This window comes from Neovison vison, chromosome 7 (assembly GCF_020171115.1).
Source record: "Neovison vison isolate M4711 chromosome 7, ASM_NN_V1, whole genome shotgun sequence".
Lineage (NCBI taxonomy): Eukaryota > Metazoa > Chordata > Mammalia > Carnivora > Mustelidae > Neogale > Neogale vison.
Window position 1 is genome coordinate 198,876,033 of NC_058097.1, and position 17,568 is coordinate 198,893,600.

The window sequence follows — 17,568 nt, forward strand, 5'->3', positions numbered from 1 at the left end:
CGGGAGCAAACAGACAGAGCACAGGGTTTTCAGGCAGTGTTCCTACTGTCTGAGACAGCAACGGCGGCTGCACACTATCACACACTTATCAAAACCCAGAGAACATAAACACAAAGAGGGAACCCTAATGCAAACCATGAGCTTTAGTTAATAATAGTATATCAATATTAGTTCATTGGGGTGCCTGGGTGGCTCAGTGGATTAAAGCCTCTGCTTTCGGCTCAGGTCATGATCTCAGGGTCCTGGGATTGAGCCCCACATCGGGCTCTCTGCTCAGCAGGGAGCCTGCTTCCTCCTCTCTCTCTGCCTGTTTCTCTGCCTACTTGTGATCTCTGTCTATCAAATAAATGAATAAAATATTTTTTTAAAAAGTTAAAAAAAAACTTAAAAATGAAAAAAAAGAAACCTATTACTATTTGACCTTTTAAAATATACTTGTGCTATTTTTAAACCATGCACTTACATTATTTTCAGATGAATTATCAGGTACACATTAACGTTCTTGTCCTGTTGCTGTTTTTGTTAATTAACAAGTCTTTTCTTCCTTACCTTCTTCCCACCAGGCTTCTCCACAGTAAAAACTTCACTCCAGATCTGAATCCCTGTTGTTTCTGGGTCAGAGCCCCCTCTCCATGAAAACCCTGTTAATGGTTCTTCTGAGTCACCCAACCAATTTGAACGGCCACCTTCCTTCTATAGGAAAAAAAAAAGAAATTTCCATTAAGTCTTAAATTTTGAGTAATTTTACATATCAAGGATAATCGACGAGCTTATTTTGCTCTTTTGGATATTTTCCAATCTGAAATGAAATAATTCAAGTTTACCTGGAAATACAAATATCGCAGCATGAAGTCCAGGAAGAAGGACTTCCCCTTTCGGAAGGCACCAGCCACCGACACCACCACCACATCAAGGTCTCGGATGTGGTCCTGCAAGAGAATGCTGGCCAAGGCTTTCTCTTCTAGCTCATAGGAATGCTGGTCTTTCTGAACCAAAACAACCTGCACTGGGCCAGGCTTTCCACTCTCCATGGCATCACCTAGATTGTTGTAGAGAAAAAAAAAATTAGTTTCAAACCTTTTTTTAAACTTGTATTTTTGAACATGAGAAAAGCAAAAACTTTTTAAATGACACAGAAGCACAATCAATAAAAGAAAAAATGACAAATTAGACTCCATTAAAATTAAGAGTTTTTGTTCATTAAAAGACATCATTAATGGGAGGATCTGGTAACTGGATGATAGACATTAAGGAGGGCCCGTGATGTAATGAGCACTGGGTGTTACATAAAACTGATGAATCACTGACCTCTATCTCTGAAACCAATAATACATTATATGTTAATTAACTGAATTTAAATTTTAAAAAAGACATCATGAAGAGAAAGTAAAAATGAAAGCCACAGACTAGGAGAAAACACCTGTATCCAAAAGACTCACATCCACAGTCAATATAGAAATCCGTAAGAAAAGGACAAATATTCCAATTTTAAAACAGTAATAAGCAGGGCACCTGGGTAAGCTCAGCCAGTTAAGCGTCTGCCTTTGGGTCAGGTCATGATCCCAGGGTCCTTGGATCAAGTCCCAGGTCAGGCTCCCTGCCTCTTCTTCTCCCTTGGCCCCTCCTCCCTGCTCGTGCCCTCTTTTCTTCTTACTCTCTCTCCCTCAAATAAATAAAATCTTTAAAGATGAGCAGAGGGGCCCCTGAGTGGCTCAGTGGGTTAAAGCCTCTGCCTTCAGCTCAGGTCCTGATCTCAGGGTCCTGGGATGGAGCCCCGCATCAGGCTCTCTGCTCAGCAGGAAGTCTGCTTCCCCACCCCACCCCCCCGCCCCCGCCTGCCTCTCTGCTTACTTATGATCTCTGTCAAATAAATAAATAAAATCTTTAAAAAAAATAAAAATAAAAAATAGGGGTGCCTGGGCGGCTCAGTGGGTTAAAGCCTCTGCGTTAAGCTCGGGTCATTATCCCAGGGTCCTGGGATCAAGCCCCACATCGGGCTCTCTGCTCAGCAGGGAGCCTGCTTCCTCCTCTCTCTGCCTCTCTGCCTACTTGTGATCTCTCTCTCCCTGTCAAATAAATAAATAAACCCTTTAAAAAATAATAATGATGATGATGAGCAGAGAGCCTGAGGCAGGGCGCAATCCCAGGATCCTGAGATCATGACCTGAACCGAAGGCAGATGCCACCTCTGAGCCACCCAAATACCCCAATAAATAAAATCTTAAAAAAAAAATTCACATCAACTTTATTCAAAATAGTCCCAAACGAGAAACAATCCAAATGTCCATCAGCAGTAGAAAGGATGCCTGTCACTGCTAAGCCCTTTAACATGCATTTTATTTAATCTTCAGAATAACCCCATGTGGTAAATAATACAGCCTCACCTTTAAAAATAAGGAAACTAGGGCTACAAGAGTTAAACGTCTTGTCCAACGTGTTCCGGAGAAAAGCTCGAAAGGCTCTTTATGTGCTAGGACTTGCAGATCACTCTTTTTTTTTTTTTTTTTTTAGATTTTATTTATTTATTTGACAGACAAAGATCACAAGTAGGCAGAGAGGCAGGCAGAGAGAAAGGAGGAAGCAGACTCCCTGCTGAGCAGAGAGCCCGATGCGGGGCTCGATCCCAGGACCCTGGGGTCATGACCTGAGCCAAAGGCAGAGGCTTAACCCACTGAGCCACCCAGGCACCCCCTGCAGATCACTCTTAACAACCTAGTCAACATTTTAGGGGCAATTAATTCTTTACCTCACAATTAAGCACTAACTAGTAGTTACCCTACCAAAGTTGAAAGCAGAAAGATATCAATTCTTTGAAATTCAAGAGCCACTCAGCACTATGGATTTACAGAAAGTTTAAAAAAAACTGCCAGTGTGGCCTCAGGGATGAAGCAAAGCACTATTTCCCGAAGTACAAGTATGCAGCACTGGTATAAAAGATGTTTTCATGTAGTTAAAAGGACACTATTTTAATAATTACGTATTTTCATGTGTATGAGGAAACAAAACCATGTTTTAATGGTTTACTACTTAGCAGAATGCTAAGTTTAAAAGATGAATCAATTCAAAGTAAATTGAAAAACAAATATTAAGCAAAGCACAGTACAGGCAAGCAGATATGGCCAAAATCACAAATATGGTCCCCAAATTGCTTTTGTCTGGGAAACACTGAAGGCTGCGTGATCACAGTAAGAAAGTCAACGAAACAGCTTGCCTGCCAGATTCTACCCATTGAGCTATGGGAATTACTACTCACTTTTTATACTTAAAATATCAGAAAGCAACAAAAGGTTCTTCCCACTTTTATATTTTTATCAGACTAGTGGAAAACAAGTTATAAATATACTTAAACTGCCACATTGCCCTTGTAATAAATGTGTATTACTATCTTTCTTTCCCATTACTGCCTGGGTAAGAAGGAAACATTTCTGTGAATAATCTCTTGCGGTCTTTTTTACTGCCACAATAGGAGGTGAATCCAGGACCTAAAGACCTTCAATCTTTCATATGAAAGAACTATCGAGGGCGCCTGGGTGGCTCAGCTGGCTAAGTGTCTACTTCCGTCAGCCGTCGGCTCAGGTCAGGATCTTGTCCTGGGATCAAGTCCTGCATGGAGCCCCCTATTCAGTGGGGAGTCTGCTTCTCACTCTCACTCTGCTCCCCCTGCTTGTGCTCGCTCCCTTTCTCTTGTCAAATAAATAAAAATAAAATCTTAAAAAAGAACTAACAAGAACTCTCTCAGATCTTATGGATAAACCAGTGTTCAGTACTGCACAAGACTCAGAGCAGTTCCAAACCAAGTCCCTGAGGTGGCTGGTTGCTGCCCCACTAAGTCATTTTCCCCTCCCGCTATGGCAACTGATTTTTAGCTGGGTATCAAACTGCCCAAAAGAAATCTTCAACCCAGCCTTGCAGCGGGGGTTATCACTGTGTGACTCAGTTCAGACTGGAAATGATACAGCAAATTCTGGGGCAGGCACTTTCCCCTTTCCTGCTCTCTGGATGTATTTGGGGGAGGGAGTCATCATGCACCAGGCGCATGAGGGCGACGCCCCAGAAATACTGGAGCTACAAGAGAGGTAAGGCCTCAGACTTCGTGTAGCAGAACTGCCCTGCTGGCTCACTTTTATGTGAAATAAATAAGTAAATAAATGTCTACCTCGTTAAGATTAACTCATTTGAAGGCTCTATGGGGTACAGCCAAACCTAGGAACCAGTTTAAGAGTCCCCCAGGATCTCACAATTAAGTTCATGATACTGGCTCTTTCCATTTCATCTACTAAACCATTAAAGTCTACCGAACAAAGCAGACGATCACAGGAAGAATGAATCTGTCAGGCTATAATATAGCGGAAGGCCACAACCCTGAGAATGCAGGTGGTTTCGCCAGAGCAACGGACACAGAAAGTCAGGTTCCCTGGGCTACTGACAAGACGGAATAACCCAATGACAGGAACGTATGCAGTTATGCACAATGAGATGTACTTCAAGAGAAGTTGAAGACCACTGAGGACAGTTGCGGGGGGAAAAGGTGATGAAGCCCTTCACTCAACTCTTCCTCTCCTTCTGCCCAGAGCACAGTGAAAAGGAAGAGAAAACCAGACTACGTTTAGTTGGAAGAGCGGAGCTGATCTTGCATTTCTCTTCGAATGGTTTACTGGACACACTGGATTTAGAAAGATCTTGCTCCTTTGGTTTCCATCCACTTAAGGGAAAAATCATTGTGAACTGCACACATCACCAATAATCCAATTTAAACAAATAAAGTTGCTCACTTTTCACCATATCATCTTTCTCTCTCATTTTCTAGGACAAGACAGTACCTTTTTTTTCTAAAAGATTTATTTTGAGAGAGAGCAAAAGGAAAGCGAGGGAGAGAGGAAGAGGGAAACTCTAGCAGACATGGCACTGAGCATAGAGCCTGACACAGGGCTCACTCTCACGACCCTGAGATCATAACTGGAGCCAAATCCAAGAGTCAGATACTCAACCGACTGAGCCAGCCAGCTGTCCCTAAGACACTATCATTGATCTTCCAAGTAAAAACTTTATTTTTACTCACCCCTTTCCAGGTGTCATCTAAATGCCCTTTGTTCTTTAAAAAAATTGCTAAAAGGGGTGCCTGGCTGGCACAGTTGGAAGAGTATGCAACTCTTGATCTTGAGGTCATGAGTTCAAGCCTCACATGGGAGACAGAAATTACTTAAATGAGTAAAACTATAAAAATTTTAACAAAAAAATAAATGTCCTTTGCCGATTTATCCCCATATCTCAGGCTCCTCAATCCCTTAAGATCTCTTAATCAAAACCTCAGGACCTTCTCCCTTAGATCTTACCACCTCCCGATCTTTCTCGCCTATTAGCTACTATCCCCAAGTGTTGCTTTAATGATGCGATCTCATCCATTAGGGCTGACCTCCTTCAATATAGTACACAAATACATCACAACAGCAACTACATAAGGACTACCCAAATACTTTATGGATCACGGACTCAAAGCTAAATCTCCATCCTCTAAGTCAAACCCTTTCACCATTCTCCCCACTGCCTTGGTTCCTCTTATTCCTCACCCTCCCTCGTCCTCTCGGGCAAATTTGCTTTCACTGGTCTTTCTACTGAAGAAACAGGACTCTGGTCCTATCCTGCCTTGATTCCAAAATTTCAAATGTATAACTTATTCAACCACTTCTTCCCGTGGCCTCAAAAACACATCCCTTCCCCCCAACTCCAGGCAAAGACTGACCCTTCAACACCCACCTTCTCCTCCCTCTGGCCCCATCCTCTGCCTATCACTTTACATGGTATACTTTAAAAAAAAAAAAAAAAGAAAAAAAACACGTTCTGGAGTCTAGATACAGCAGGGCTTGAATGCTTCCTTTCTGCCCTCTAGAATGTAAGCTCCATTAGGGTAAGAACTTTTGTCTCTGCTGTTCAATGCTATATCCCCCAAGATCCCAGAACTGTGCCCACACATAGTAGATATCCAAAAAATATTTCTGGAATAACTTAATAAACTCCACCACTTAGTCTCAATGTAACTATGGATAAATTTCTAACCACTTTCAGGTCCATTTATTCAGAAACTGAATACTCATCTCAAAGCCCAGAGTCCAATACATACTAGAAACTCAATAAAGTGGTCCCACTTTCCTATTTCTACTAAAACCTCATACATACTGTATTATCCCACCCATTCCAATATTAATATTAATCATGACTTATCACTCACGTGGGAACTTCTGGGGAGTAGGGAAACTGTTATACTCAGCCCCAGTATCTAAAAGGAAGAGTAACAGTCTCCTAGTATTGTGAGCACTAAACCCAGTAATACTTGTCAAGCACCTCAATAAAAACCAGTTTCTTCCCTTCCCCCCTGCGGTCTCCTTTCTTTCTGGGCCAAACTCCTTGAAGGTGTGTCTTCATTCATGTACCTGCCCATTCCCTTCTCATTACCTTGCAACCTGACCTTCCTCTCAACCTCCTTGCTGAAACTCTTCACTAGTTTATCAATGACCTGTCTTGCCAAATCCAATGGCCCTTCCTTGCTTCTCACTTCACCCTCTCTGCATAACAAAACACAACTGGCATCTGCTTCCAGAACTCCTGAAAACCTTTGGTCTTAGAGACAGTGCCCATTTCTAGCTCCCTTCCAACCTCTTCACCATCTTTTGCTACTTCTTTTTCTCTTCAGGCTCCTCTGAGCGCCACGGGTGCTCTGCTTCAGTCTCGAAGTTCTCCTTCACTCCCTCACTGAGCTCTTTTATTCTTGTAAGTTCACTATACCCTCTTTTGGTGATGCAACAAGATTAATTCCCAACCTGCATTCAGGTCCAACACACAACTGCCTCAGGGACAGATGCACCTGGATACTCCACCGTCACCTCCTTCTCAGGAGTAGTGTGTAGAAATATATGGGCACAAGAGTCAAGAGACAAGTTCCTGCTCCAGTTCTACCACTAACAACCTATGTGACTCTGGGCATGTCTAGTTTGTGGTCTCAAGAGTGAAATGAGTCAAGATTTAACTTCTAGAAACCCTGCAGGACTAACACTCTCTATATCTATTTATGGTACTGTCGCAATGAATCCTCAGTTACTCCACTTCCTTCAAATCTCTACTTCTCAGCCTCCACAGCTTCCCTGACTCTATCTTCCTATATACCGTATAGCTCCAAATCCAATTATTTCCTTTTTTATATATGTATATTTATTTGAGAGAGCCAGCGAGGGGGCGGGGGAGCGGGCACAGAGGGAGAAGGAGGGAGGATCTTAAGCAGACCCCACACTGAATGTGGAGCCTGACACAGGGCTCAATCCCATGATCCTGAGACCACAACATGAGCTGAAACCAAGAGTTGGACACTTAACCGACTGCATCACCCAGGCACCCCTCATTTCTCCCTCCTATGACTAAAGCTTGTTTTGGCAAAGGTTGTTATTCTCCGGTGAGGTAGAATGTACAGGAGAAAGGCCTTCCCCAACACTTAGGGCCCAGCTGTAGAATGACTGTACAAACCACACGATTAAATCGTTTTACTTCTCTGGGTCTCAGTTTCCTCTACAAAATCAGGCAGTTAGGTGAAGCTATTTTTTCTCTAGCTCTAAGATTCAGTGACTCTTCAACAACTGAAAATTTCCTGAATGTCTAAACTGGCCAAACTTGCTAGGTAACCAATACATCCCTTGGGTTAAATTTAAATTGTACAGGCCTGGCTAAAGAACAGATCAAAATTTATAATGATAAAAACATTAAAGCAACTTGCTCAGTAAGGACTCACACAAAAGTTTCTGAGGTTTGGGGTTTTTGTTTTGAGGGTTTTTGGGGGGAGGGAGGAAGGGCTTCCCCTAATTGCAATGAAATTACTCCCACTTCTCAGGAATCTTAAACTCTGGAGATCTTACCTCCAGGAATGGTATTAGAAAAACCTTTAGGGGGTGCCTGAGTGGCTCAGTGGGTTAAAGCCTCTGCCTTCGGCTCAGGTCATGATCTCGGGGTCCTGGGATCGAGTCCCACATTGGGCTCTCTGCTCAGCGGGGAGCCTGCTTACCCCTCTCTCTGCCTGCCTCTCTGCCTGCTTGTGATCTCTCTCTGTCAAATAAATAAATAAAATATTAAAAAAAAAAAAAAAAGAAAGAAAAACCTTTAGGGTGCCTGAGTGGCTCAGAGGGTTAAGCCTCTGCTTTCCGCTCAGGTCGTGATCTCAGGGTCCTGGAATCATGCCCCGCATCAGGCTCTCTGCTCAGCAGGGATCCTGTTTCCCTCTCTCTCTGCCTGCTTCTCTGCCTACTTGTGATCTCTCTGTCAAATAAATAAATAAATAAATAAATAAAATCTTTAAAAAAAAAAAAAGATATTTTAAAAAAAGAAAAAGAAAAACCTTTAGGGGACAACCTTTTATGCCTTTTCCCTTTTTTTTTTTTAAGATTTATTTATTTATTTATTTGACAGACAGAGATCACAAGTAGGCAGAGAGGCAGGCAGAGAGAGAGAGAGAGAGAGGAAAGCAGGCTCTCCGCTCAGCAGAGAGCCCGATGCGGGACTCGATCCCAGGACCCTGGGATCATGACCTAAGCCGAAGGCAGCGGCTTAACCCACTGAGCCACCCAGGCGCCCCGCCTTTTCCCTTTAGTAAAGCAAGTATTTCCCAAGATCTAGATAACCACTCTGAGACAATAGTAATCCTCACTTATATGAACAGTTAATGCTTATTTAGATGAAGAGTTGATGCTGTATTATGTTCATTTATATGAATAACAGAAGAGACATTTTGTACACACAGATATGGCCCGACTATAGCCACATCTGTCATCCATTTACACATAAGTGAACTGAAAACCAATGTTTTAAAAAAAAGAAAAAAAAGACAAATAGACCAAATACTGTATCATATTGCCAATTCTGATTATTGCTGTAAATAGTACACGGTAATACTGAATCAGCCATCATTTCAGTTATGTAAGAAGTGCTGAAAATTCTTGGATAATTAAAAAGCCTTTCAACAGTCCATGTGGAAGCTACAAACTTTCTTCTAATTACTTTTAAAGTACTGCTTTAGCCTTTACTTCTGGCACAACACACCTGAACCCAGACTAACCAGTAGGTTTAAATGTGCCTGTTCAAATAATCTCTGTAATAACCGCATTCAACAGCCTGGCTCTGCACTAAAATGAGAAGAACAGACAACCCAAGTAGAAAGAAGCTGAAAGACTAACAAGTGAAACTAATTCTCATAAGGAAAACTGTAGAGATCTGAGCAAATGACAGCATTAACTCTTCTAGAATGATCTAACTCTGAATGTTTGTCTTAAAGATGTTTTGTTTGAGAAAGAAAGAGAGAAGGCACAAGGAAGGGCAGAGGGACAGAGAGAGAATCTCAAACAGACCCCCTCACTGAGCGAGGAACCCAATAGGGCTCCATCTCATGACCCCAAGATCACAACATGAGCTGAATCCCAAGAATCAGACGCTCAACTAACTGCACCTCCCAGGAGCCCCTGCAGCTACTTTTTAAAAAGTCTTTTAGATTGGGGTGCCTGGGTGGCTCTGTGGGTTGGGCCTCTGCCTTCAGCTCAAGTCCTGATCTCAGGGTCCAGGGATCAAGCCCTGCATTGGGCTCTCTGCTCGGCGGGGAGCCTGCTTCCTCCTCTCTCTCTGCCTGCCTCTCTACCTTCTTGTGATCTCTCTCTCTCTGTCAAATAAATAAATAAAATCTTTTTTAAAAATAAAAGGTCTTTTAGGGGCACCTGGGTGGTGCAGTCTGTTGAGCATCCATCTCTTGTTTTGGCTCAGGTCACAATCTCAGGGTCCCGGGATCAAGTCCCACGTGAGGCTCTGCACTAGATGGGGAGTCTGCTTGAGATTCTCTCTCCCTCTGCCCCTCCCACTTATGTCACCTCCTTCACTCAAATAAATGAATAAAATCTTAAAAAAAGAAGTCATGGGGCGCCTGGGTGGCTCAATGGGTTAAAGCCTCTGCCTTTGGCTCACGTCATGGTGTCAGGGTCCTGGGATCGAGCCCCGCTCAGCGGGGAGCCTGCTTCCTCCTCTCTCTCTGCCTGCCTCTCTGCCTACTTGTGATCTCTCTCGCTCTGTGCCAAATAAATAAACAAAATCTTTAAAAAAAAAAAAAGTCATTTAAAAATGCAAAAGTAGCTGCAGAGGCTAAATAAAAGTCACTGAGACTACTGAATCATCATCAACCTTTCCAGTCCTATGGAAAACATACATTCTGGGGGCGCCTGGGTGGCCCAGTGGGTTGAGCCTCTGCCTTTGGCTCGGGTCATGATCCCAGAGTTGTGGGATCGAGCCCCACATCGGGCTCTCTGCTCGGCAGGGAGCCTGCTTCCCTCTCTCTCTCTGCCTGCCTCTCTGCCTACTTGTGATCTCTGTCTGTCAAATAAATAAATTAAATCTTAAAATATATATATATGTGTATATATATGTATATATATATATATATATACATTCTAAGAAATAAGTTCTATTAAAAAACATTATAGGGAAAAAAGTTTAATTTCCCTCAAATATTTGAAAAGACCATCTGAACAGTGATAAACTCAATGAAACGAGTTAACTGTAAGCAAGTACAATTGCTTTTTCAGAAAATTCATACAGAATTGAGTTAATCAATTCAACAATGCACACCAGGGTTCCTCAACCTCAGCACTACTGGTATCTTGGGCTGGGTAACTCTTCATTGTGGGGAGCTAGTCTGTTAATTGTAGGATATTTGGCAGCAACTCTGGCCTCTACCCCCTAGATACCAGTAGTGCTACCCCTGGTTCTAAGACCCCAAAATGTCTGCAGATATTGCTAGATGTCCCACCGCAGCAAAATCCCCCCAGGTGAAGAACCACTACGGCAAAGCCGGCCCCAGTGCTCATCTTTACTATTCAGAGTTCCAAAGAGCGTATTAACTACAGTTTCAGAAACATTTCACTGAGTCGAGTGTATGACTCAGGGCAGTTATGACCTGAGTTTTCCACTCTCCTTTTGAAATACATTTACTAAAGGGCAAGAAGAACACACCCAAACCAGAAGCACACCATTTCATGCCTTGTTCTCGATGGCAGTCTTTAAAGTCCCTAACTCAGGCAAGGCCAGCGAGAACGCATCATCATGTATGATGGTAAGCCCTCAGCCAACTCAAACTGCTGGGTGTGGTTCCATTTTGCTGATGGTTGGGAGTGCTTTTATATAGTCTATTTTGTCTTAAGGCAGTAAGTATGCTGGTAGATACATGTACATTTTTAAAGCTGTTTCAATGAAAAAACTACCTATACCCAACAGAAGAGAATATGGAGAAAATTTACATTGGAATCAATTAAAGGGTTTAAGAGGAAACTTTTTCTCAATTCATGTGTCACAACAAATCTTTATACTTGAGCACAGAATGCTGAACAAAACCACATTTTGTCAATTTTGTAGTGGTTTATGGATTTATAAAGACCAATTATGACTATACAGTACTTAAGATTCAGAAATGCAGAGACTAGGTTAAATCTAAAAATGATGCCAGGCTATGCTATAGAAAAAAATTATTTTTTAATAGACTGAGTTCAATATTCATCTCATTTGACTCTTCCCTAAAAATAAAAAAATCACCAAAATCAGGGTGCCTGGGTGGCTCAGTTGGTTAAGCGTCTGCCTTTGGATCAGGTCCTGATCCCAGAGTCCTGGGATCCAGCCCTGAAATGGCTCCCTGCTCACTGGGAGACTGCTTCTCCTTCTCCTTCTGCCCCTGTCCATTGCTTGTGTGCACAAGCGTGCTTGTCCAGGCTCCCTCTGTCTCTCTCTCAAATAAATAAAAACTTTAAAAAAAAAAAATCACCAAAATCCATTTGGTTACCTGAGGGTTTTGCGTTCCAGATGAATAAGGTTTTCTTAATTGTCAATATTTGACTTGGATTCCTTATGATTTCAAGACATAAAAATTTAATCTTATTTTTTTTTCACTGACTATACCAGCAAAGGCTATTTTCTAACTTTTAATATGCTTTAGCTGTGAAATACATCAACAAGTTCTCTCGATATACATACTAATAAAAAGCATCCTTTACAAATTTCCAAAGAGCATCAACTTTTCAATACACTGATATTATAAATCAAACTTCCTATTAAGTAAACAAATCAATTGAAATGTAAGCAACCACCTATAGGGAAATTTTATTCTCTATTAGTATGCAAATTAGAATTACTCAAGGTTCTTTTTTTAACGTTGCCTGGCCACACAATGAATTAAATCACAATCTGTGGGTCCCAAGCACTGTCCAGTTTAAAATACCACAGGTTATTCTAATCATGCAGCAGAATGCAGATCCAAAAGCCCAACTAAAGGTTTTTTTCTTTTAATTAAAGCTTTCCCCTCATTTTCCCCCTTTGATGTTTTTTGAAGAATATACTCCCAGGGGCGCCTGGGTGGCTCAGTGGGTTAAGCCTCTGCCTTCGGCTCAGGTCATGATCTTAGGGTCCCAGGCTCTCTGCTCAGCAGGGAGCCTGCTTCCCTTCCTCTCTCACTGCCTGCCTCTCTGCCTACTTGTGATCTCTGTCAAATGAATAAATAAAAATCTTAAAAAAAAAAAAAAAAGAATATACTCCCAAAACCTCAAAGACAACTTGCAAAAATGTTTTTAGATTAACTTTAAAATGCAGCTACGTTATTTGAACAATTTCTCAGTTCACAAGGCCATAGAAACTTTAACAGGTATGCCTTATAGGCAAATTCTAGTTCCCAACAAGTTCCCACAACCTGGGGTTCCCTATTTCACTGGAATCTTAATATGTAGCCAAACTGTTAAGTGACCTAGCACTGGGGACTGGGGAGGTAGAGAGAATTTTATATTAATTTACTGCTTTTTATAATTCTCTATTATCTCATTTTAAATTAGTGTGCATTTATCCTTTATTCTAAGATTTAGAAATCATAAAAATGAAAAACACACGAGCTCCACCACAGAACACCAAGTTAACAAACCCTATTCTAAACAACTTCTACTGAGTGAAAGCTACAGAAAGTATGCTGGTATACGTATCTATCCTGTTGTCATTTTTCCTAATTTCACGGTTACTCCAATGAGAGAGTAAACGATAGCTAATAAAACAACGTGCTCTACTACTGTTAATTCCTCATTACATAGAAATCCTTTTCATCCACGCCTTTCCTTTACAGATGGTAAAACAGAAACGGGGATTTCTAGACTTCAAGCTAGTTTCTATGGAAAGTGGGGGGAAAAAGCACTAATTTGAATTTCAGTTCACTGCACTACTGAATCCTGACATGGATTTAAAACCACGTAGGTTTCGCTTCTCCAGAAGCAAAACAAAACGTGAAACTGTGTTTTTCGTCCGTTAGTTCTTTTCTCCCTTTCACAAATCATTCCACCCAGCTTCGTATTCAACTTTGAGGGCTGAGATTTATTAAGATTCTTCAGTGTTTTCATTGCCTTTAAATTTCGCAAGTGAAACTTCTGGCGATTTCAATAGCACACAACACATTAAGCAAGAATAAAGCCAGGTAAAATGACAGGTGAAGTATCCCTCAATCTTGGATGACTTTCCACTTGGTTTTTCTTTTACCATTCTTTCTGTCTTCAGGAAAGCAAGAGAACAACGTACGATCCCAAACGTACTAAAAGAACTTCCTAAAAAGCCATTAAGTCCACATTCTTTTATCTCGTTTATGGAAAGAAGTGCGGGTTTAAAATCAACTTTCCTAATGCTTGCCAGCGCCTCGGTCGTTAGGATAAAAATAAAGCTTCCAACTCCAAGACACTTCGGAGCCGTCAAGCGCTTTGTCAAAGACAAAGTAAAGCATCTGCCTTCCCGCTAGGACCGGGACCCCGGTTGCCGGCCCGCGAGCCTGCGGAGCGCCAGGCGGGAGGGAGCCGCAGCCCGGGAGCGCGCGGCTCCGCCAGGGCGGGGCCGCAACTGCGGGGCGCCGCCCGCCAGTCCCCCGGCCCTAGAGCACCGCGGGCCTCCCCCCAGCGCTGGGCCCAAGCGCCCGGCCCGACCTCCGACGGCTGCCGCTCCCACCGGGAGCCGAAGGAAGCGCCGCCCGCGCCCCGCCGGCCGGGCCTCGCTAGCAGCCCCCGGCCCCGAATTCGCGGGCCGAGGGTACCCCGGCGAGGGGCACGGGGTCCCAGCCCCGGGACGAGGAACGGGCGGCGGTGCGGGCGGGCGTTCCCCTCGGAAGGAGTCGGGAGGGCGGCGGAGGGGCCACGGAGCGGGCCCGGGGAAAATTGAGCGCCTCACCTGCTCCTCCCGAGGCAGCCGCTACCGCTCGCTGAGGGGACAACATGGAGCCTCCGCCTTCAGCAGAAGCAGCAGGGGCGCAAAGAGGGGCGGGCTGAGTCGGGAACGACCGGGCCCAGGAGGCGGGAAACGGGCGGGGCCTGGACTCTAGAAGAAACTGGGTAGAAGGAGGGGCACGCAGAGCTTCGAGGGAACGAACACAGGGCGGGTCTACGAGGCCCGACGGACCGCGCTCCCCGCGACCCGCAGTGGCCTTCAGGAGCGGGAGGGCGGGGGCGAGAAGGGAGGCGCACCCGGTCAAATCCCGCCACCGCCCGACGCGTACGCTGGAGCGCGCGAGCGGGCCGCGGGCTACCTGGGAGTGCGCCTTGGGTGCGATGGTCCGTTGGGAATTGTAGTTCCACGCTCTCTGGGTGCCCCGCCTGCGGGTCCCTATTCTGCGCACTCATCTGGGGCGGGGAGGAAGCGGAAGAAAGGGAAGGGGCTTGGCGCGTCTGTTCGACGACTGAACTACAACTCCCAGCAGGCCATCCGGGGAGGGCAGGGGCGGGCCGGCTCAGGCCGGGGATCGCCCGCCCGCCCCGCCGAGATCCTAGCCTTGAGCCCCGCCCGGGGACGGAGGACTTGGGATAACCGGCCGCTAACCCCCACCTGCCGCGTTTGACGGTTCGGTGTTTAAGGACTAAAGGACCAAAAGGAGGCCTTAAACCTGGATGACGTGAGCGTCACTGGTTTTTGTTTTCTTTTTTTAATAACGATTTTGACTTCACAAGGAGAGGAGGACGTGACTTCATCACCATCATCGTCAGTTTCACCCCATAATCGCATGCCTGGCCAAGCCTGGTGAGGGACCATCACCATCACTCTAACAGCTAAAACTTACAGTGAAACTCCTTCCACAGGCTCTGTCCAGCCTAAGCCATGGCCATGTTTTGTAAACGTCAGGTTTACAGGGGCTTGCTTTAAAGGTTCCTTTGCAAGCACACCCTACTTAAACTGTGTGTTAGGTCCATACAAAACAAGGTTATCCGAAAATGATTTTATTCACACGTCACATGTGATTAAGAAAATGTAAGTTGAAAATGTAAGAATCTTGTTTGGGTTTGCTGGGGTAGGGGCGGTTATCGGAGATTAGCAGCTGGTGGATCTTACGGGAGGCTAAAGCCACCCCAGGTACCCCAGACTTTATGTTTTCAGCTGCTAAAGCAGCTACCAGCCCTCTTGACATCACCATATCCTCATTCATTAGACAAATTATTATAATTTCTTCTGCCTCTAACTTTTTAAATTTTTGCTTGCTTGTTTGTTTGTTTTTAAGTAATCTGTACACCAGACCTGGGGCTTGAATTCACCACTAAGAAATCAAGGGCCGCGGGATGCCTGGGTGGCTCAGTGGGTTAAGCCTCTGCCTTCAACTCAGGTCCTGATCCCAGGGTCCTGGGATCGAGTCCCACATCGGGCTCCTTGCTCGGCAGGGAGCCTGCTTCACCCTCTGCCTCTGCCTGCCACTCTGCCTGTGCTCGCGCTCTCTCTCTCTCTCTCTTTGACTAATAAATAAATAAAATCTTTGGGGAAAAAAAAAAAAAAGCAAGAGCCGCATGCTCCTCTGACTGAGCCAGAAAGATGCCTCACACCTGCCTCTGCCTTAACTAATATTATAATCTACCCAGAACCTCCTTCCAGCTACCTTCCCGCCCTGCCAAGCCTTTGAGCTGTTTTTTTTGTTTGTTTCTTCCTACTTCCCAAGTGATTAGGACAGAGGTGAAGAGTGAGAGATAATTCTGCCTAATCTTATCTAAAGAAATCCTATTTTGATTTCTTTCACTCTGCCTTCCTATTTTCCCCCAAACTTGAGATTACTTGAATACCCGCCTCTAGGCTAGAGATCTAAGAGTCTCGATTAGATCTAGCCCACTCAGGCCGGCAAGAAACTAGCCAGTAGTGGTTATTGGGGTTTCACACTACATGTGCAGAAGGCAGGACCTACAGGATATGACACAAGTCCAGGCCATTATGTGGCATGCTCAGGAAGAGAGAGGGGCTAAAGGCCAATGTCTTGTCACAATTGCAACACACAGTGTAAGAATTTAAAATTGCACACACATCCCAGAATTCTCCAGTACCCTTCCCTGTCCAACTTCATTAGACTTCTTACCATCTGACTTGTGTTTTATTTTTATTTATTTGAGGGAGAGAGCACGAGTGGGCGTGCACTGAGGGGCAGAAGGAAAAGCAGACTCCCCACTGAGAAAGAACCCCCCCCCAACTGACCGGTGATCATGATCTGAGCTGAAGGCAGACACTTAACTGACAGAGCCACCCCAGGTACCCCAGACTTCTGTTTTAAGTAAAACATAATCTTTATGTTTCTCTTCCCACTAGAAGAGGAATTTTGTCTGTTTACTTTCTTTACTGCTATATCCACAGTGCTTCATACAATGCCAAGCAAATAATAGAAACTAATATTTATTGAACGGATGAGTAAAGAAGGGATATGGGACATATAACACTGCTCACTCACTTTTATTGCTCCCTTAATATACGCCCCTAACTTTTGCTTTCGAACAAAATACCCTGCTCTATTTTAAGGGCTCCCAATAGAGATCCACTGACATCCATCCTGTTAGGAGGTCACCAGCAAACACGGGCAGACACAAATCTGTCTCAATCAATTTCATCCAAGTCAGTGTGAGCACATCAGCCTTCCCCATACCTTGTAGAAGTTTTTGGGATTTGGAACACAGTCCAAATTATGGATAGATTTTAGGATTAGTCACAGCTTAGAAAGCTACTCCTGTAAACGAGAACTACATTTTGTTGTTAGTGTTGTTTCCTTCTCAAATAACCAGGGTCATCAAAACAGTGGACATTCAAAATGCTAAATATTGATGATACTGATTACAGCCTGTCCTCAGCCATCTTACTCTGGATTGAGTCATCATGTATTATGATCAGAGCCTAAGCTTTCCTTGTGGTTTTCCAGAAGCAGGTGACAATGCAGACATGTTTGAGTGATTAAGACCACAGTATTCAGGGTCAGACTCACCTGGGCTTTGCATTTTGGCTTCGATACTTACTAGCTGTGCAAAGTTGGGTGATTTATTTAAACTCTTTGAACTTATTACCTATTGCCAAATGATTTGAGTTGTTGTGGGTTAAATGAGATGTAAGTATTTGGCAATTATGACTGATGTATAGTTAGTGCTCAAAAACTGGTAATCATATTTCATTCTGGAAAGCCAAAACAAAGTCATAAGTATCCAAAACAATCAAGTATTTATGAAGCACAGAAATAACAAAATTGTTTTCTGCAGTGACATC

At 43.9% G+C, this 17,568-nt stretch overlaps 1 protein-coding gene across 2 annotated transcripts in view; it reads right to left on the minus strand.

The window, feature by feature from the left end:
• The window catches only part of ATL3 (atlastin GTPase 3), a 49,487-nt gene extending 34,796 nt beyond the window's left edge, over positions 1 to 14,691 (minus strand). Inside the window, exons 1-3 of one of the 2 annotated variants that reach the window (XM_044259527.1) lie at positions 14,603 to 14,691; positions 825 to 1,039; positions 550 to 693 (exon numbers count right to left, since the gene is read on the minus strand). In XM_044259527.1, the coding sequence (XP_044115462.1) occupies positions 550 to 693; positions 825 to 1,031 (351 nt within the window). In that variant the 5' untranslated portion in view covers positions 1,032 to 1,039; positions 14,603 to 14,691. Of the gene's footprint in view, positions 1 to 549; positions 694 to 824; positions 1,040 to 14,247; positions 14,344 to 14,602 lie in introns of those variants that run through there. The other variant, XM_044259528.1, reaches the window with a different exon arrangement.
• Positions 14,692 to 17,568: the final 2,877 nt, after the last annotated feature.